This window comes from Panthera onca, chromosome A3, assembly GCF_046562875.1.
Source record: "Panthera onca isolate mPanOnc1 chromosome A3, mPanOnc1 haplotype 2, whole genome shotgun sequence".
Lineage (NCBI taxonomy): Eukaryota > Metazoa > Chordata > Mammalia > Carnivora > Felidae > Panthera > Panthera onca.
The window spans coordinates 88,337,000-88,358,058 of record NC_138341.1 but is presented as its reverse complement, the minus strand read 5'-3'; the positions used below and the strand labels follow the sequence as shown (position 1 = coordinate 88,358,058).

Genomic DNA, 21,059 nt, shown 5'->3' with positions numbered 1-21,059 from the left:
CTTCTCTCCCTTAAACCAAATTAACTACTAAGCCAAATATAGCATTAACCATTGCTTTACTTTTTAAATTTTTACTACTTGGGTAAAAAAAATTTTTAAGACTTTGTTTTGCCTATTGTTTTGCCTGTTTTAAACTTTATATAATATCTGTAATCATTTAATGATGCAATTATGTAATTTCTATAACCTCCTTTAAATATGTTCTTATGTTAATGACAGAATCAGGTCAAAATCTTCACTACTTCATTTTGTTTTATATTTTTATATGCCAACATTCTACTATAGGTCGATACGTGAGCTGTTTGTCTACATAGATGCTCTATGCACATGGCTCCTGTTACACGCATTCAAGAGTTTACCTAGGGTATATGACTAACAGCAACAATGCTGGATCACAGGGTACATGTACATGTTCAACTGTGTTAGTGATGCCAAAATGCTTCCCAAAGTGCTTATACTAATTTACTCTCCCAACAGCAGCGGATGAGCAAGTTCCTCTTGCTTCATTTCTTTGCCAACACTGTATTGTCAGAGTTTATTTTCTGTTAATACTGAAAGCTGTGGTTTTAACTTGCATTAGCCTTCCTGAGAACACCAGTTTTAAGGGGGCCTCCTATTTTACTCCCAGAACGCCAGGTTTAAGAAGGGGGTCTATCTTACTCCCCATCTTGGACAGACCCTAGGGAGCCAAAATAAAAATTACATGAATTTTTAACAAAGAAAAAGTTTCACTTCACTCAGTCCAGCAAACGCCCTTAAAGTGAAAGACACTTTCAGTGCGCTGCTTGCCTTTCTAGATTCCCAGCTCACAATCAGTAGCTTAAATATTCCTTAATTATGTTAACTTTTAAATATATTCACCCTTTTTTTTTTTTTTTTTTTACATTATCCTCTATTTTCAATTGTTTTTCAGGGGGAAAATCCACCATGTAGCCGGAAACACAAGTCCAGGCATAATTATTTTTCATTTTCCTCAAACTGAGATGAATGGAACAAAGAGGATGACAAAGAGCAGGAAGGGAGAAATGAGTTTGTGTTGCGTACAGACAATGTATGCCCAGAAGAGATGCGCGGAGGCTATCAGAGAGGGAACAGTGCTCTAAAAGTCTTGCAGCCAAGAGGAAGCCATCTCTGGGTGCCCTGAAATCCTGACAAAACTATGACATGCAGCCATGTACAGAGAGAGTTATTAAACAAGTGCCTGAAGAAGTCGTACCTTAAGCAATCTGCAGTAGTCTTAAAATATTAAGGGCTTACTCAAATTTACCACAATATTTACTGACTTCCTAACAAATACTGCTATGAAAAAAAAACAAGAAATTATAAAAAGTACTTAGTTGAAAACTGTATGGAGGTTCCTCAAAAAATTTAAAACAGAGGGGAAGATGGCAGCGTAGGAGGACGCTAGGATCACTGCATCCTGCTGGTCACTTAGATTCCACCTACACCTGCCTAAATAACCCAGAAAACCACCAGAAAACTAGCAGAATGGAGTCTCTGGAGCCAAGTGCAGACGAGAGGCCCACGGAAGAGGGTAGGAAGGGTGGAGAGGCGGTGTGCGCTACAGGGACTGGCGGGAGGGAGCGGGGGGGGGGGGGGGGGGGGGGGAGGGGCAGCCTGCCAGCCAAGCAGAGACCCCAAGTCTGGCTGGCAAATGCGGAGGGGCCAGACGGAGTGTGTTTGGACAGCAAGCGGGACTTAACATCTGGAAGGTTATAAGTTAACAGCTCTACTCTGAGAGTGGGAAGGCTGGAGGAAAACGGGAGGGAGAGTTGCTGAGCCCCGGACAACAGAGCTCAGCTTGGCTGGGAACAAAGGCGCTCGCCAGGGCCATCTCCCTCGCCCATCCCCCAGCCAAAATCCCAAAGGGAACCAGTTCCTGCCAAGGAACTTGCTTGCACCTCCCAAACACCGAATGCTGTGCTTCTGCGGATCCATCCCTCAAGCAGAGGGTCTGACTCCCTCCCGGTGCCACAGGGCCCCTCCCGAAGCGGATCACCGAAAGGAGAAGAAGGAGAAGGGAGCTGAGCCTGCCACTCCCGCCCCCATGCACCTTGGCTATCCACCCCAGCTAATACACCAGATCCCCAGCACAACAAGCCTGGCAGTGTGCAAGTAGCCCAGACAGGCCACGCCACCCCACAGTGAATCCTGCCCTTAGGAGAGGGGAAGAGAAGGTACACACCAGTCTGACTGTGGCCCTAGCGGTGGGCTGGGGGCAGACATCAGGTCTGACTGCTGCCCCGCCCACCAATGCAAGTTATTCAAGACAGTACAGGGAAGTGCCCTGCAGGTCTGCACCATTCCAGGGACTATCCAAAAGACCAAACTGAAGAATTCCCCTCAATAGAATCTCCAGGAAATAACAACAGCTAACGAACTGATCAAAAAGAATTTAAACAATATAACAGAAAGTGAATTTAGAATAATAGTCATGAAATTAATCGCTGGGCTTGAAAACAGCATAGAGGACAGCAGAAAATCTATTGCTACAGGGATCAAGGGACTAAGGAATAGTCAGGAGGAGCTAAAAAATGCTATAAACAAGCTGTGAAATAAAATGGAAACGACCACGGCTCAGATTGAAGAGGCAGAGGAGAGAATAGGTGAACTAGAAGATAAAATTATGGAAAATCAGGAAGCTGAGAAAAAGAGAGAGAAAAAAATCCAGGAGTATGAGGGGAAAACTAGAGAACTAAGTGATGCACTAAAGAGAAATAATCTACGCATAATTGGTATTCCAGAAGAAGAAGCAAGAGGGAAAGGTGCTGAAGGTGTACTTGAAGAAATAATAGCTGAGAACTTCCCAGATCTGGGAAAGGAAAAAGGCAATGAAATCCAAGAGGCACAGACAACTCCCTTCAGACGTAACTTGAATTGATCTTCTGCACGACATATCATAGTGAAACTGGCAAAATACAAGGATAAAGAGAAAATTCTGAAAACAGCGAGGGATAAACGTGCCCTAATATATAAAGGGAGACCTATAAGACTCGTGACTGATCTCTCTTCTGAAACTTGGCAGGCCAGAAAAGAATGGCAGGAGATCTTCAATGTGATGAACGGAAAAAATATGCAGCCGAGAATCCTTTATCCAGCAAATCTGTCATTTAGAATAGAGAAAGAGATAAAGGTCTTCCCAAACAAACAAAAACTGAAGGAATTCATCACCACTAAACCAGCCCTACAAGAGATCCTAAGGGGGATCCTGTGAGACAAAGTACCAGAGACATCACTACAAGCATAAAACATACAGACATCACAATGACTCTAAACCCGTATCTTTCTATAATAACACTGAATGTAAATGGATTAAATGCGCCAACCAAAAGACATAGGGTATCAGAATGGATAAAAAAACAAGACGCACCTATTTGCTGTCTACAAGAGACTCATTTTAGACCTGAGGACACCTTCAAATTGAGAGTGAGGGGATGGCGAACTATCTTGCTACTGGAAGTCAAAAGAAAGCTGGAGTAGTAATACTTATATCAGACAAACTAGACTTTAAAGACTGTAACAGGAGATGAAGAAGGGCATTATATAATAATTACAGGGTCTATCCATCAGGAAGAGCTAACAATTATAAATGTCTATGCACCGAATATGGGAGCCCCCAAATAAATAAAACAATTACTCATAAACATAGGCAACCTTATTGATAAGAATGTGGTAATTACAGGGGACTTTAATACTCCACTTACAGCAATGGATAGATCATCTAGACACACGGTCAATAAAGAAACAAGGGCCCTGAATGATACATTGGATCAGTTGGACTTGACAGATATATTTAGAACTCTACATCCCAAAGCAACAGAACATACTTTCTTCTCGAGTGCACATGCAACATTCTCCAAGATAGATCATATACTGGGTCACAAAACAGCCCTTCATAAGTATACAAGAATTGAGATCATACCATGCATCCTTTCAGACCACAATGCTATGAAGCTTGAAATCAACCCCAGGAAAAAGTCTGGAAAACCTCCAAAAGCATGGAGGTTAAAGAACACCCTACTAAAGAATGAATAGGTCAACCAGGCAATTAGAGAAGAAATTAAAAAATATATGGAAACAAACGAAAATGAAAATACAACAATCCAAACGCTTTGGGATGCAGCAAAGGCAGTCCTGAGAGGAAAATACACTGCAATCCAGGCCTATCTCAAGAAACAAGAAAAATCCCAAATACAAAATCTAACAGCACACCTAAAGGAAACAGAAGCAGAACAGCAAAGGCAGCCTAAACCCAGCAGAAGAAGAGAAATAATAAAGATCAGAGCAGAAATAAACAATATAGAATCTAAAAAAAACTGTAGAGCAGATCAACAAAAACAAGAGTTGGTTTTTTGAAAAAATAAACAAAATTGACAAACCTCTAGCCAGGCTTCTCAAAAAGAAAAGGGAGATGACCCAAATGGATAAAATCATGAATGAAAATGGAATTATTACAACCAATCCCTCAGAGATACAAGCAATTATCAGGGAATACTCTGAAAAATTATATGCTAACAAACCGGGCAACCTGGAAGAAATGGACAAATTCCTAAACACCCACACACTTCCAAAACTCAATCAGGAGGAAATAGAAAGCTTGAACAGACCCATAACCAGTGAAGAAATTGAATCAGTCATCAAAAATCTCCCAACAAATAAGAGTCCAGGACCAGATGGCTTCCCAGGGGAGTTCTACCAGACGTTTAAAGCAGAGATAATACCTATCCTTCTCAAGCTATTCCAAAAAATAGAAAGGGAAGGAAAACTTCCAGACTCATTCTATGAAGCCAGTATTACTTTGATTCCTAAACCAGACAGAGACCCAGTAAAAAAAGAGTACAGGCCAATATCCCGGATGAATATGGATGCAAAAATTCTCAATAAGATACTAGCAAATCGAATTCAACAGCATAGAAAAAGAATTATTCACCATAATCCAGTGGGATTCATTCCTGGGCTGCAGGGCTGGTTCAACATTTGCAAATCAATCAACGTGATACATCACGTTAATAAAAGAACAATATCATCCTGTCAATTGATGCAGAAAAGGCATTTGACAAATTCAGCAACCTTCTTAATAAAAACCCTTCAGAAAGTCAGGATAGAAGGAACATACTTAAACATCATAAAAGCCATTTATGAAAAGCCCACAGCTAACATCATCCTCAATGGGGAAAAACTCAGGGCTTTTCCCCTGAGATCAGGAACACAACAGGGATGTCCACTCTCACCACTGTTGTTTAACATAGCGTTGGAAGTGCTAGCATAAGCAATCAGACAACAAAAGGAAATCAAAGGCATCAAAATTGGCAAAGATGAAGTCAAGCTTTCGCTTTTTGCAGAGGACATGATATTATACATGGAAAATCCGATAGACTCCACCAAAAGTCTGCTAGACCTGATACATGAATTCAGCAAAGTTGCAGGATACAAAATCAATGTACAGAAATCAGTTGCATTCTTATACACTAACAAGGAAGCAACAGAAAGACAAATAAAGAAACTGATCCCATTCACAATTACACCAAGAAGCATAAAATACCTAGGGATAAATCTAACCAAAGATGTAAAAGATCTGTATGCTGAAAACTATAGAAAGTTTATGAAGGAAATTGAAGAAGATATAAAGAAATGGAAAAACATTCCATGCTCATGGATTGGAAGAATAAATATTGTCAAAATGTCAATACTACCCAAAGCTATCTACACATTCAATGCAATCCCAATCAAAATTGCACCAGCATTCTTCTCGAAACTAGAACAAGCAATCCTAAAATTCATATGGAACCACAAATGACCCCGAATAGCCAAAGTAATTTTGAAGAAGACCAAAGCAGGAGGCATCACAATCCCAGACTTTGGCCTCTACTACAAAGCTATAATCATCAAGACAGCATGGTATTGGCACAAAAACAGACACATAGACCAATGCAATAGAATACAAACCCCAGAACTAGACCCACAAACGTATGGCCAACTAATCTTTGACAAAGCAGGAAAGAATATCCGATGGAAAAAAGACAGTCTCTTTAACAAATGGTGCTGGGAGAACTGGACAGCAACATGCAGAAGATTGAAACTAGACCACTTTCTCACACCATTCACAAAAATAAACTCAAAATGGATAAAGGACCTGAATGTGAGACAGGAAACCGTCAAAACCCTAGAGGAGAAAGCAGGAAAAGACCTCTCTGACCTCAGCCGTAGCAATCTCTTACTTGACACATCTCCAAAGGCAAGGGAAGTAAAAGCAAAAATGAACTACTGGGACCTCATGAAGATAAAAAGCTTCTGCACAGCAAAGGAAACAACCAACAAGACTAAAAGGCAACCAACGGAATGGGAAAAGATATTTGCAAATGACATATCGGACAAAGGGCTAGTATCCAAAATCTATAAAGAGCTCACCAAACTCCACACCTGAAAACCAAATAACCCAGTGAAGAAATGGGCAGAAAACATGAACAGACACTTCTCTAAAGAAGACATCCGGATGGCCAACAGGCACATGAAAAGATGCTCAACGTCATTCCTCATCAGGGAAATACAAATCAAAACCACACTCAGATATCACCTCACACCAGTCAGAGAGGCCAAAATGAACAAATCAGGAGACTATAGATGCTGGAGAGGATGTGGAGAAACGGGAACCCTCTTGCACTGTTGGTGGGAATGCAAATTGGTGAAGCCACTCTGGAAAACAGTGTGGAGGTTCCTCAAAAAAGTAAAAATAGACCTACCCTATGACCCAGCAGTAGCACTGCTAGGAATTTACCCAAGGGATACAGGAGTACTGATGCATAGGGTCGCTTGTACCCCAGGGTTTATAGCAGCACTCTCAATAGCCAAATTATGGAAAGAGCCTAAATGTCCATCAACTGATGAATGGATAAAGAAATTGTGGTTTACATACACAATGGAGTACTACGTGGCAATGAGAAAGAATGAAATATGGCCTTTTGTAGCAACGTGGATGGAACTGGAGAGTGTTATGCTAAGTAAAATAAGCCATACAGAGAAAGACAGATACCATATGTTTTCACTCTTATGTGGATCCTTAGAAACATAACAGAAACCCATGGGGGAGAGGAAGGAAAAAAAAAAAAGAGGTTAGAGTGGGAGAGCCAAAGCATAAGAGACTCTTAAAAACTGAGAACAAACTGAGGGTTGATGGGGGGTGGGAGGGAGGGGAGGGTGAGTGATGGGTATTGAGGAAGGCACCTTTTGGGATGAGCACTGGGTGTTGTATGGAAACCAATTTGACAATAAACTTCATATATTGAAAAAAAAAAAATTAAAACAGAACTACCCTATGACCAAGCGACTGCACTACTAGGTATTTATTCAAAGGATACAGGAATGCTGATTCAAAGAAGCACATGAATCTCAATGTTTATAACAGCACTATCAACAAGAGTCAAATTATGGAAATAGCCCAAATGTCCATCGACTGATGAATGGATAAAGAAGATTATATCTATATATACAGATTATAACTATCTATCTAATGGAATACGACTCAGTGATCTAAAAGAATGAAACCTTGCCATTTGCAATGATGTGGATGAACCTAGAGTATATTATGCTAAGAGAATTACCAGTCAGAGAAAGATAAATATCGTATGATTTCACTCATGTGTGGAATTTAAGAAACAAAACAGATGAGCATAGGGGAAGGGAAGGAAAAATAAGACAAAAACGAGAAGGCGGCAAACCATAAGAGACTCTTAAATACACAGATGAAACTAAGAGTTGCTGGAGGGGAGGTGGGGCAAGGGGTTGTGCTAAATAATGTGTACTAAGGAGGGCACTTGTTGAGATGGGCACTGGGTGTTGTGTATAAGTGATGAATCACTAAATTCTACTCCTAAAATCAATACTACACAGTATGTTAATTATTTTGGTAAGTTTCGAGAATATGGGAATACTACTGGAAAACAATGAAGTTTATCTTTCTCTTCTTTAGTTTAACAATAAGCACAATTACTGCCTCATGGCTTACACAAATGCAAGATCACAGAAATATACAGAGAACCAGTGTTATTACTACAGGATAAGCTTTATGTGCTCTACTTAACAAAGCTACTTTTTAAATGACTGTTCTAGGGGCACCTGGATGGCTCAGTTGGTTGAGTGTCCAACTTTGGCTCAGAGCATGATCTCACAGGTGGATAGCTGACAGATCAGAGCCTGGAGTCTGCTTCGGATTCTGTGTTTCCCTCTCTCTCTGTCCCTCCCTGGCTCGTGCTCTCTCCCTCCCTCTCTCTCTCTCTCTCTCTCAAAAATAAATAAAACATTAAAAAAAAAAAAGAATGAAAGAAATGACTGTTCTAAAATGAGTATCTCTTTTACCTTTTTCTATGTCTTTAAAAGACTGCTTGGTTATTTTGGAGGTACTAACTCCATAATCATTTTCAATTAAGTCTTCTTTTGCTTCTTTTTGCTTCAAATCTTGAAAAGAATCCAGTTCATCATCTAGGCTTTAAAAATAAAAAATTCTATCACAGCATTCTGGAAGTTTTCTACAGTATTTAAAAAAGATAAAAGTGCTTTCCAAATATTAACAGCACAAAAATTGAAAACAAAGTAACAAGTAAACATTTTAAAGTGGAAAACATAAAAATATGAAAAATAACAGCCAATGGTCTAAAAACTCACTACAAACATCTTTCTACATATTCAAATGGGCACAATTTAAAATAACATATACCTATAGAATGTTCTACAACTGCCAATCTCTTTCCTTTGATTCCTAATATTTCTGTGAGGTCACTATAACAGGTAATGTCAGCTATAATTTTAGCTAAAAAAATGTAATGTCTAACAGGAAGAAACCAAACCCTAAAGAATTTAAATAATGGACAGGTGACATAACTAGTAAGGTGAAGCAGAACTAGAATCTCAGGTGTTTTCTCCAAAAAGATGATCTCAAAGTTGAAATTTCTAGAGCAGTGCTGTTCAAGGAATATAATTCAATCACATAAGATAATTTAAAATTCCCTAGGAGCCATACTAAAAACATAAAAAGACATAACATTTTAACTATGTGTTATATTTAACCCAGTATATCTAAAAGATTATTTTAACATATAATCAATATAAAAATTATTAAGATATTTTGCATTCTTTATCCATCTTTGAAATCCGGTGTGTATTTTGTACTTACAGCATTTCAAGTACTCAATAGCCTCATGTGGCTTGTGGCTACTTGTGCTGGACAGTACTATAATTCCAGATTAGATAATAACTACGGAATGTGAAAAAACTGTCTAATGTTATAAAAACTTTCAGAGTTCAAAGGCTTCAAATTATAACTGGAAATTATACCCAGATTATTTATAAAAACAAAAAATGACAAAACTATCAGTTAAATATAAGAAAATAATTTCCAGAAATTCATAATCTGAAAACAATTTTTTACTTTCCTTACTCTATATTCAATCTACCTCATGTCCAAATCTTAAATCTAGATTAACAATGCTACTTTGTGAATGCCAAATGAAACAGTAATAACAACAGTAATAGCACTTTGAGTGCTTTTCTATGTACTAAACACCATTCTAAGTGCTTTATATGGATTAAATCATTTAAGCAGAGAAAGAAGCAATTATATAAAATATTCAAGCTCTCAAATATCAATTACATTAATATTATATGTATATTTTAGGCACAGTTAACTCTTCCTCTCCCCACAATTATCTCAACATTTCATTTTGTGTATGTATATACATCTTTATGGTTTAACATTATTTCAAAATGTTGATACCCACAGCACTTTCTTCTGCCATGTATTTCTGGCTTTTAATAACACCTACTTAGAACTTGATTTCATCTTAGCTTCCACTGTTTTTATACTGATTTCACTCACAGTACAAACTCCTCTACAAAACTATTTACCCCTCACAGACCAACACTCTATCATGCATATTTTGTAGTTACCAACTCACCAGACCGGTTTCTTCCATCTCTTTCTCTCAACTACCTAAAATAGAGCTTACCACCCTAGTAGACAATGAATGTGGCGTTAAACATCACTGCCCAACAAACCTGCATTCATTTTTATCCTACATCCTTTAAAAAAAAAAAGGAAAGAAAGAAAGAAAGGGAATATGGTGTTCATTTGGGTCCTGGATGAATAACCATAAAAATAACTTCACGTTTTATACTGTGTAAATAACTTTCCATTATACTACCAAATGTAATGAATGCTAGGTTCATGCTTTTATAACAAAGATCTCAGTAAAAATAAATCAGTCTCTATAACCATTCAGCAAGCTCCAGACTGCTTGTTACTTCCTCAAAAAAAAAAAAAAAAAAAAAAAAAAAGGCAAAGACATAAACAAACCACTCTTTAATCTCCCAGTTTTTTAGACACTGAGGGGATAGCAACAGTAAGGATTCAGGGTACTTTACCAATTCACATTTAACTGTTTGAATGAACTACAAAGTGGTGTTGTGCAATGCTTTCTTTCATCGGAATAACATCTTAATGATGAACCAACTTTATCACCAGATGAGAAGATATCCAAATCATCTGTTAACAAAAGAGAAAAAAGCAGAGATTACTAAGATCAGATACTAATCTCATTCTAGGCTTCTAAGGTAAAATGGCAAAATTATCTAATGATTTTAATGTGTATATCTCTGTAATGCAAACTTCAGAAAACAGGCATCAAGCCTTGTATTAATATGGCACTTAACTGATTACAAAATGCTCTTTCATTTATTACCTTATTTGATCCTAGCAACAGCTAGCTGACTCTGAAGTAAGCAGAATTGGTGCCTTTAACCCTATTCTAATGGTGGTAAGTCTAAGGACCAGAGAAGTTAGTGAAGTTATCTAAGTAACAGAACCAGCAAGTGGAAAGATTAAAATTCAGAATTCAGCCTTCTTCCTACCTAATCATGATATTTCATCAGTCTCAAACATTAAACATTTTTTTTTAATTTTATATATTTTAAACATTCAACATTTAACGGACTGTTAGCCTGTATCCAAATTCAGAGACTAAAAGGCAAAGAGAGCTTCTCTGATAAGAAATTTAGAATTTTTTTTTCCTTAAGGTTTTATTTTTAAGTAATCTCCACAGCCAATGTGAGGCTCAGACTTACAACCCCAAGATCGGGAGTCACATGCCCTACTGACTGAGCCAACCAGGAATCCCTATAAATATTTTTAAATGTATGCACCTTTGTCTAACATACATTTTTACCCCATCAGAAATTAAATGAGCTATACTTTTTGTTACATTTTAGAAAGTTGGAAATTTTAGGCTATATTTCAAACTAAAATATAATTTTAAGATATTTTTTAGATACTAGATTCAGTAATAACTGGGTCTTTTTTTCACACTGAAGAAATGTTTCAAGAGTGTTTACAAAATTTCAAAATGAAATACCTTGGAAAAAAATGAAATTCTCTAATCTACTCTGACAAAACTTTTAAACATACTGTTTTTGTTGCAATCACCTCAAAATTCAACGATTGTACTTGTAAAAACATCACCAAAGAAGTATCAACAAATCAAAAGACTAATGGTTAGTTATACATTACTTCCAGATTGCCACATGATGTTCCAATACACCCAATCCCACAATTATCAAGTACATTTGATAAATTCTTCGAGTGCAACAATTATTATCTCAGTAACTTGGAAAGTCTATGCCTTAAAAAGAAAGCAGTTTTCTTTACCCAACATACTTTACCCAATTTCTAAAGGAAAAAAAAAAAAATTGTAATTAAAACACCAAAAAAATTAATTCAATTTGATTTAAAGACATCTTACGTTTACCCACAAAATCTTGGTTTACTATTAGTTTGTTACCCGATTGAAGAAAGCTTAATATCACAAGATATCTGGCACTTAGTCTTAAATCTAAACATTTTTTTTTTAATGTTTTCTCTCAAATTAAATTTGTTAAAACCCCCAAGTATACAAAATACTCTATCAGCTTACCTGGGGAGGTTAGAGATCTTCTCTTCCATTTAGCCTGATCAAAATTTGAAAAATCATACTTAAAAAAAAAAAGATATATTTAATTTGTATATTAAGAATCAATCTACAGTCTCAAAAAAGAGTTCCCCACCAATTATGTACTAAGTACAAGGGTTAATTACAAAGGTTAGAGTGGACAAATCTTGTAGACACTACCTTAACCAACTGGTTAAAATTAATATCCGGAATAACAGGACAAAGCAACATTGCAAGTCTCCTAATGAACAAGCGCAACCCACACATCACTCCCAGTAGTATTCCTGCCAAAAACGCATAACCAGATAGTCACGAGGAACAGCCATCAGAGAAACTCCAGTTAAGGGACAGTCCAATACACAGTTATCCTGTACTCTTCAAAAATGGGTGGCTCAGTTGGTTGAGCAACCTACTCTTGATTTCCACTCAAGTCATGATCCCAGGGATCAAGCCTGGTGTTGGGCTCCACACTGAGCTTGGAGCCTGCGTAAGATTCTCCCTCTGCCTCACTCTCCAGCTCCCAGTCTCTCTCACTAAAAAAAAAAAATTAAAATATCAACATTATAAAAGACATGGGCTTAAAAACCTGTTCCAGATTAAAAAAAAAAAAAAAAAAAAAAAAAGAAACAAACCAAATGCAATGCTCATCTTTAGACTGTATCTGCACCAGAGGAAAAAAAAATGTATAAAGGACATTATTTAGATAATTGGTGAAATCTGAATACGAACTATATGTTACATATTATTGTATAAATGGTCAGCTTCCTCAATTTGTTACTGCAAATATAAGAGAATATTCTTATTCCTAGAAAATACATTTAAGTATTTATATTTGGGGGTAAAAGTGTCACAGCACCGGCAAATTATCCTTAGTTAAAAGGAAAAAAATGTGTGTAGGGAGTCAAAAATACGAAGATAATAGTAACGCAAATGTGGCGAAATGTTAACCAATGGCAAATCCATGCGAAGTGCTCAAGAGTTCCTTGTATATTCCTGCAACTTTAAATTTGGAATTTTTTTTCAAAATAGTAAAGTTTTTAAATAAATTAAAATCGCTTTTCGAACTCCGCTCAAGTCACTGTAAATAAAAGTTCAGATACACTTTCAACAGTGTCATGCTATGCCTGTAGTAACATAAACCTTCAAGAATTTACAGTAAAAAAATTTTTTATATAAAATGTGCTTTTCCCACATATGAAGCATCTGTGGCCACAAATGACTTCTGCCCCCGCAGCTACCTTCCGCTAACCCTGGTTCCGGCGGAGCTGCTCGAGCCCCGGAGAGTGGCTCCCTCCCCCAGGGTCCTTCTGAACAGCGGCCCCGAGGCCTCTGGCGCAGCTGCCCGTCAGGCCGCTTCACACCGGCAGAAACCGGCCCGCGGGCCCAGGGACAAGGCCGAGGAAAGGGCGAAGCCTCACCTCGGCGAGGTGCCTGCCCCCTTGTCCGTAGAGGCTTTTCAGACGCTCTACTACCAAATCCTGCCCCGGCGGCTTCACTACTCTCGGTTCCATGGTGCACCAAGTCCGCCGTTGTTTCCCCGGGAACAGCGTTCAAACCCACCGCGGCCGTACGCGCAGGGGCGGAGCTCGCGCAACGGAACTGCGTCATGACGCACGGCACGCTCCACCTCTCGGGGGTCAACAGCTACGCCGAAGCGCTCGCAGTTCGAGCCGCCCGGGGGCGCTTTCACTATGGTGGGACCCACGCTCCGCCGCAGGCGACAGCGACAGAGGCGCGCGTGTTAGGGCCCCTTGGTCTGACTCTCTGTACTATGTTAAAAACGTCCTGGCGGTACAAATGTTTTTCCTGCCGAATATTTTAATGACTAATTCCTTCACCACTGTTATTTTGACTGATGGTGTTTTGTCTTACAATTTTGTTACTTAAGTTTTCCTCCCTCGTATCCAAGGCACCAAAAAAAGCAGGGTTGTTCACAGCAGTTACACCTTAGCTGATGTGACCCCTCACGAGAGGGAACTCAGCCTTGGCCTCAGGCACCACCCCCACCATGGCGTCAGGTAAGGAGATACCGCTTTCAGGGTGCCAGGATGGCTCAGTCAGTTAAGCATCCAAGTCTGGATTTTGGCTCAGGTTATGATCTGGTGGTTTGAGTCTCTCATCAGGCTTTGCGTAGCCTGCTTGGGTTCTCTCTCTCTAAAATAGCTAGCTGATAGATAGATAGATAGATAGATAGATAGATAGATAGATGGATGATGTTCAACAGCATGTCTGGACTAACAAATCCTAGATTCTCTGGATTATCTTTAGTTTTTCAAATGCCAAAGTTTTACAAGATCATCTTACTAAAGTATTATCTGAAAATTATTTAAACCAATACTCTCTGCCATCAAATATTAGTGTACAAATAATGAACATTTTTATATTCTATTTTAAGCAGATTTTTAATGAGACAATATAAAATCGAACCATTTGGGGGGGGGGGGAGTACATCTCAGTGTGGATTTATACTGCATTAGCAATTAAATAAAGAGAAATCAGTCCTTTCTCATTAATGTCCCAAGCCACTTGTAAGCATTTTTGGAATACTAATTCTGGAAGTCAGTTTACATGTCATTTAATCAAATTTTTGGTCCAAGTATTATTAGCTTTTAAAGCTTAATACATTGTTTTAATGCTTTATGATAGCACAGTAGATAGTGTAAAACTGGTTTCTATAATCTCTAAAGCACACTTGCCTTCACTTGGAATTTATTCTAAAATGTCAAAGGGTTCCAGCTCAAAAACAACACACTTTATGTCAACTTATATTACTTACATAGGTCTCCAAAGAAGCCAGTTCTTAATATTAAATGTGCATATATGTCATCCATAGTTGTCTTTAAGGTTCAGGTTAAGTTCAACTGATACACTGGAGTAGGTTTATTTCCGTTATCTGGCTTTGTGGCCAAGTGAATTTAGTGATGGTATTTCATCACTCATTACTCACATACACACCACACATGACATCCCTTCCTCCTTTGGTGGTTGAACGAGTATTATGATAGCCTATTTCCAAATCCCCAAATAATGAAATAAACTCCCCCTGTCTTTCACTAAACAAAATGAAATGATTTCACTGGGAAGAACACAGGAGGGTATAGGAAGGTCACTGTTGGTAACTGGAATACACAAAATTTTGTGCTCTAACTAGATTCTTTGTAGTTCTATATTGAATAGGTTGATGAGAATACCTTTCCCCAACCCCCACCCCGCCGCCTTTTAAGCAGTTTGCCTAACTTTTGTCATTAGCCATTTCCAAATAAATGTTCAGTGTGTATCAAACTTGAACAGAAATCACTTCCTTTGGGAGCTCTGGAAATTATATGGCAGTCTGAGTTTACAGAACTTTAACTGTCCTCCTCACTTTGGCTCTAGAATGAACAAACAACTAGATGCACAAGTAATAAATTTTTTAAATGTCATGGCTGTTAACAATTGTCACTTTATTTTTGCTACAAAATTCACCAGAGAAAAGTACTGCAACAATCTAGTATAAAGCAAATCTTTAACCAAAGAACATGGTATAGACCTTTTTAAAATAGTCATACTTTATCACAATAACTGCAAGGAAAAATTCAAGTTCTATCAGAACCAAGCTGCAGTTTGAGGTAGTAGAAAGATGACAGGAAAGTTAAAATAAAATAAAATAAAATAAAAACTAAGGACATACTTAACCTGTTTAAAATGTAAAAATTAATTTAATACCTTTGAAAGGGCACAGGAAACTACATCATTTTAAGAAAAGAAGGTACTCTACTTAAAAGTTAATTTAACTATACAGGAGGTGCAAGGATTATAGAAGAGCACTTTGGTTAAGTCTCTACCCTCTGTGGCTTTACCCATTCAAAAGTAAGCCTCAATGCATAAATGAGCACACCAACAGTTACCAAATATATTTCAAATCTAAAATAAAAATTATCCAAGTTGTGGTCCCTTATTCGAATGGTAAGTTTATCCATGCAGGAAGTCCAATATCTTAAAAGGTAAAATTAAATTGCATATATCATAATCCTTCAATAGTTTGAGAAGGTCTATTGCTTTTAACAAGATTAATATTATTCCATTTTAATACAGATATGTCAGGAGTACATAAACACAAGTACACCTGATTTACACCAGTGTTTAAACTTTTATTTCACACCATGCAAGGTCAATTATAACACATTAAAAAGTGACAACAGCTATAAGCTGCAATTTTACATTTGTACATTGGAAACGTCCATTTTCAAAAGCTGAACATAATTACCATATTGTCATAACAGCTAAGCTTCAATTCAACTGTTTATACAGGTAAAACTTACTATGAAAAACAATGATTTTTATATCTGTCCACATTCTGTGATACTAATTCTTCGACTAACAGACCCTTTAGGAGAGCCAAATGATTCGATCTTTTTCACAGTATCCATGCCATCCTTAACAAACCCAAATACTACATGCTTCAAGTCCATATGTTCTGCTTTTTTCAGTGTTATATAAAATTGAGAATTATTGGTGTTCTGGCCTTGATTGGCCATTGATAGTAAGCCAGGCCCAGTATGTTTGACATCAAAATTTTCATCTTCAAATTTATCTCCATAGATGGACCGTCCTCCTGTTCCATCATGTTTGGTGATATCTCCCCCCTGAAAAAACATCTCAGTTAATAGGAATCCTGAATAAAATATTAAAATACACACAGAACTACCACTACAGGATAAATTCTAAACACCCAACTTCTTTGAGAATGTGGTTTGAAAACTAAGAAATATAGTTTTTAAAAATAAGAAAATTTTGAAAGACAAAAATGAAAATGTCTTTTTTCCATCCTCAATTTCCAGCAGGTTTCAAGATTATTAGAAATTTGAACTACTTCAGGTTGAAAGTTTTTGTGGGGACAGGAAATTGGGTGGTGACAACAACTAATGTACAGAAAAGCTAAAGAAATCTTAAAAAACTTAAGAGAAACACTCAAATTTCCTAAGTTAGTGTGGTTCGCTTTTCTAGACTTCAGTTGTGACATACAATTAAATACTTACGTGGCAAACAAAATCTGGAATTACTCTGTGAAAAATGGAGTTTTTGAAGCCAAAGCCTTTCTCTCCAGTGCAGAGTGCTCTGAAGTTCTCGGCAGTATGAGGAACAATGTTTGAAAATAACTCCATGGTTATACGTCCAAGGGGTTCATCATCTGCACAAACATCAAAAAACACCACAGGATTTGTCTCCTTCGATAACTCTGCTGTCAGTGATACTTGTCCTTTCTGGAGTTTCAGTAAATTCTGTTGACATTCTTCAAATTTTTTCTTAAAAGACTCAGCCATTTCTTTAGTTTTAAATCTCACTGCAAGCTGCTCCACTTTGGCTTCTCCATCTGTTCAACAACAACAAAACAAAACAGTGACCTTAATATTAAAATCACTGTTACAATTGTCTTATGTATTTTTTATGTATTTTTAAAAAGTTCAAAAAGTGGGGGCACCTGGGTGGCCCAGTCCTGGTTTCAGCTCAGGTCATGACTTCACGGTTCGTTGAGTTCGAGCCGACTTCAGGCTCCACACTGTCCGTGGGGAACCTGCTTGGGATTCTCTCTCTCCCTCTCTCTCTGCCCCCCACCCGCTTGGTGCTTTCCCTCTCTCAAAATAAACTTAAAAAAAACAAATTCAAAAAGTGAGAAGTAGCATTGAATGTACTCACCAGCATAATCTGAGGCAGTCCAAACTAAAGCATTGTTTGAAACATTCAAGGGTTTTAATTCCATTGTTTTGGTGATAACATGGTTTGCACACACTTTAAAAACCTGGTCTCTTCTCATTAGGATCCGATAGTAATTCTTCATTGTATGCCACAGTATCTTTATATCTCCAACACCTCGCTCCTTCCACTGACTAACATCTCGATCCCATCTATAAAGTTTGGCTCTCTCTTTAAATAAAATTTCTTCATCTTCTTCTCCAGATTTTACTTCTACCTATGGCAGTAGATAAATAAGCTCCTGCTTTTGACATATTCCATGACAAATTCCAAACATCCAAATTCCTCATGACATTGTCTTTGTAATGACATTAACAGAATTTGAACTATAGTATCAAGATAAATAGTAATATCCAAGGGCTACGAATACATCTGATTTGGATGGAGCAGTAAAGACCTGATTTGTCATTGAACACTTTTCCCTTATGTAGTATTCTTCCTCCTTCTGGAATGTAATACATTCTTTTATAGGACAGTAAAGGTTTCAAAAAGTATTCTTCAAAAGAAATATTAACCATTGTGGTTGAAAACTGACCAAGTAATTTGCCTAAAACAACATTCCTGTCCAGAAAATGTGGTTTACTTTTTATTGAAAGGATTTTTGCCAAGTATGAGATTGGATACTTTTTTACCACCTGAATTTTGTTATGAAAACAAATGTGATATTCTAAAGACCTATGAAAAAATTTAGTTCTTCCCAACAGTTTCATGTAGGATTTACATATATATATAATACGTAATAAAGACCTTCCATTTGAAATTGTAAATATTCTGAAGAAATGTAAACAAAGCTAGTTCTATAAGTCAAAGCTAGGCTATGTCAAGTTTTAAACTTAAAATGTGACATTGTTAGTAAGAGTTCCATTCTTTAATATTTACCTCTGGTAATGACACTATTGGTTCAAAATGGATATCTTCATTGTGAACTACTTCTTCATCACTACCATCTTCATCTTCACCAACTTTACTGGTTGACTGTGTTCCGAACACAGCTGCTCCAGTATTTGCCCACTGGAAATTTTTATCTGATGAATAAATTAGGATATTTAAATAGTGGCATCTAATTTTATAAGCTTTTAACCCCCCTCCCATTACTTTATCAATCCCTATAATTTCTAATGATATGACATATACTTTTAGTAAACATGATGCAAATTATTCTAGCAAGTTCAACTCCGGGAGCGAGCACACTGTACCTTTAGTACTGTTTGTGCTTTGAGATACAAAGATAAGATCATCAGAGCTTTCGGAAAATTTTATACTAAACTACACAAGAACTTTCAGTAATGAAGTAGTGTTTTAAAAGTACATACCTTGGAATTTTGAACACTTAGCTCAGCTCCAAAGGTAGGTTATTTCATAGAACATTTTATCAAATTAGAAAAGTAACTTTTGAATCTAAAAATATCCCCTCAGAGGCCAAATTTGCTACTTCCAAAGTAGCCAAAGCAGCATAAACACATGTTTATAAACTTCTCTACCTCAACTTCTCCCTGAAGTAACTAGAGTTGCAGCTTAGATTTCTTGGCCAGGTGATAGATGGTAGCACTGGGAGAAGCTCACGGACTCCCAACTATCCTTAACAGGCACTAGCCTGTTGGGGCTGATGACCTCCCTGGTTCCCATGCAGAGAAAAAAAAGATTACTCTCCCTCACACTTTGGAGAAGATGAAAATGACTTCTTCATCCCCATCTCAACCGAGATGGCTTAGCCTACCTTACAGGAAAGAAACACCTCTTAACACTTCATTGCTTGCTGATAAAATCGTGTTAGAAAACTCTATATCCAGTACTAGAAATGTTTAAGAAAGCAAAAATATCACAGATCATTTAAAAAGTAACTCAGCACCTTGAAGAAAGCACAAAATAAATATCTATAACAATAACTCTAAGCCCAACTTAATGGGGAGAAAAAAAAAACCTTGAATATTGCAAAAGAATGCTCTGAAAACTAGAAAAGCACAACCTCAGGTTGTGTGGAGGCTTTCTCAGAATAATAACCAAAGATCTAGGATGATACATAGGTTTGGGGCTCAAAAATAACTGGTTCAGGAACTCCCAAGCAGAGAAAAAGGTTTAATTACCCCAAAAACCCTTCAGAGGTATGGGAGAAAATTTCAAAATTCCTCTAAAGCAATGGTTCCTAATGCTGGGTACATTATTAGAATCACACAGGAGCTTTTGTAAAATACCAATGCCAAAGCCCAATAAAACAGGCATTTATAAAAGAAAAGATCTCCCAGGAAATTCGAGTATGAAGTCAAAAGTTGAAAACCACTGATCTGAAGGGACCAGGAGGAAGAATTTTACAGAAAATAGTATAAAGATATGCATGTCAATAATCAGTATCAATTTCACAGTAACAGTTCTAGGTAATTGTACCTAGGAGGCTTCCACTGTTTCCAGGCTTAATGAAAACATTACAAAATCTGAAGGAAATATGATAAAATAGTGATCACTGACAAAGACAGGGGATCTCTAAATAGGAACTTCTTATTCCCTTAGTTTCCATATTAAATATTACACAACAGACAGAATGATTGATAGACCTATGTGAATAGAACTTCTGGAAGAAAATGAATTTAAAAAAAAAAAAGGCAACAACACAAAATGAACAGATTTTTTTTAAAAAGGAATCACCACATTTGCAAGAGAAGAGAAAAAAAGATTCCTCTGAGCTTGAAAACAACCAAAACAAAAAGTTTAAGATCAGAGGGGCACCTGGGTTGGCTCAGTCAGTTAAGCATCCGACATTGGCTCAGGTCGTGATCTCATGGTTTTGTGGGTTTGAGCCCCACATCGGTCTCTGCTGACAGCTCAGAGCCTGGAGCCTGCTTTGGATTCTGTGTCTCCCTCTATGTCTGACCTTCCCCCCCCTCAAGTGCTCTCACTCTCTCTCTCTCTCAAAAATAAACATTTAAATAAAAAGTTTAAGATGAGAAAGGTCCATGCAATGCCAGAAACAAGTAAAAAAAAAAAAATGATGCCCACATTCTGGTGAAATTTATGACCTCTTAAAAAAACATAACTTAGGGGCACCTGGGTGGCTCAGTCGATTAAGCTTCCAACTTCATCTCAGGTCATGATCTCACAAACTGTGGGTTCGAGCTCTGTGTCGGGCTCTGTGCTGACAGCTCAGAGACTGGAGCCTGCTTCAGATTCTGTGTCTCCCCCTCTCTCTGCCCCTCCCCTACTCACACTCTGTTTGTCTCTCTCAAAAATAAACAAACATTAAAAAAATTAAAAAAAAAAAAAAACTAATAACTTAAAGTGACAAAAAAAATCTAAAAATAAATAAAAAACACACAAAAAAGGAGAACTGATAAAACCAAAAGCTGCTTCTTTGAAAAGACA

General features: G+C 37.4%; 2 protein-coding genes across 10 annotated transcripts in view; both read right to left on the bottom strand.

The window, feature by feature from the left end:
• CCDC138 (coiled-coil domain containing 138) overlaps nt 1-14,376 on the bottom strand; it is a 125,276-nt gene extending 110,900 nt beyond the window's left edge. For 4 of the 9 annotated variants that reach the window (XM_060610254.3, XM_060610304.3, XM_060610260.3 and 1 more), the window contains exons 1-4: nt 13,391-13,562; nt 11,958-12,015; nt 10,414-10,534; nt 8,353-8,480 (exon numbers count right to left, since the gene is read on the bottom strand). In XM_060610254.3, coding sequence (XP_060466237.1) covers nt 8,353-8,480; nt 10,414-10,534; nt 11,958-12,015; nt 13,391-13,483 — 400 coding nt within the window. In that variant the 5' untranslated portion in view covers nt 13,484-13,562. Of the gene's footprint in view, nt 1-8,352; nt 8,481-10,413; nt 10,535-11,957; nt 12,016-13,390 lie in introns of all 9 variants that reach the window. The other 5 variants (XM_060610295.3, XM_060610279.3, XM_060610312.3 and 2 more) reach the window with 3 other exon arrangements.
• Nucleotides 14,377-15,376: 1,000 nt separating this feature from the next.
• Nucleotides 15,377-17,902, bottom strand: LOC144615902 (E3 SUMO-protein ligase RanBP2-like). Its single transcript, XM_078444331.2, has 3 exons — nt 17,649-17,902; nt 16,991-17,325; nt 15,377-16,597 (listed from the first exon to the last, which is right to left on the bottom strand). Exons 1-3 carry the CDS (start codon nt 17,788-17,790, stop codon nt 16,292-16,294), a joined length of 783 nt encoding a protein of 260 aa, XP_078300457.1. The 5' UTR covers nt 17,791-17,902; the 3' UTR covers nt 15,377-16,291.
• Between the last annotated feature and the right edge of the window lie 3,157 nt (nt 17,903-21,059).

Coding starts and splice junctions, on each gene's coding strand:
- LOC144615902 (XM_078444331.2), bottom strand. CDS start 17,790: ATGAAGAATTACTATCGGATCCTAATGAGAAGAGACCAGGTTTTTAAA. Junction 17,326..17,648: donor GACTGCCTCAGATTATGCTG/GTGAGTACATTC, acceptor GTTGTTGAACAG/ATGGAGAAGCCAAAGTGGAG. Junction 16,598..16,990: donor TTCCAGATTTTGTTTGCCAC/GTAAGTATTTAA, acceptor ATGTTTTTTCAG/GGGGGAGATATCACCAAACA.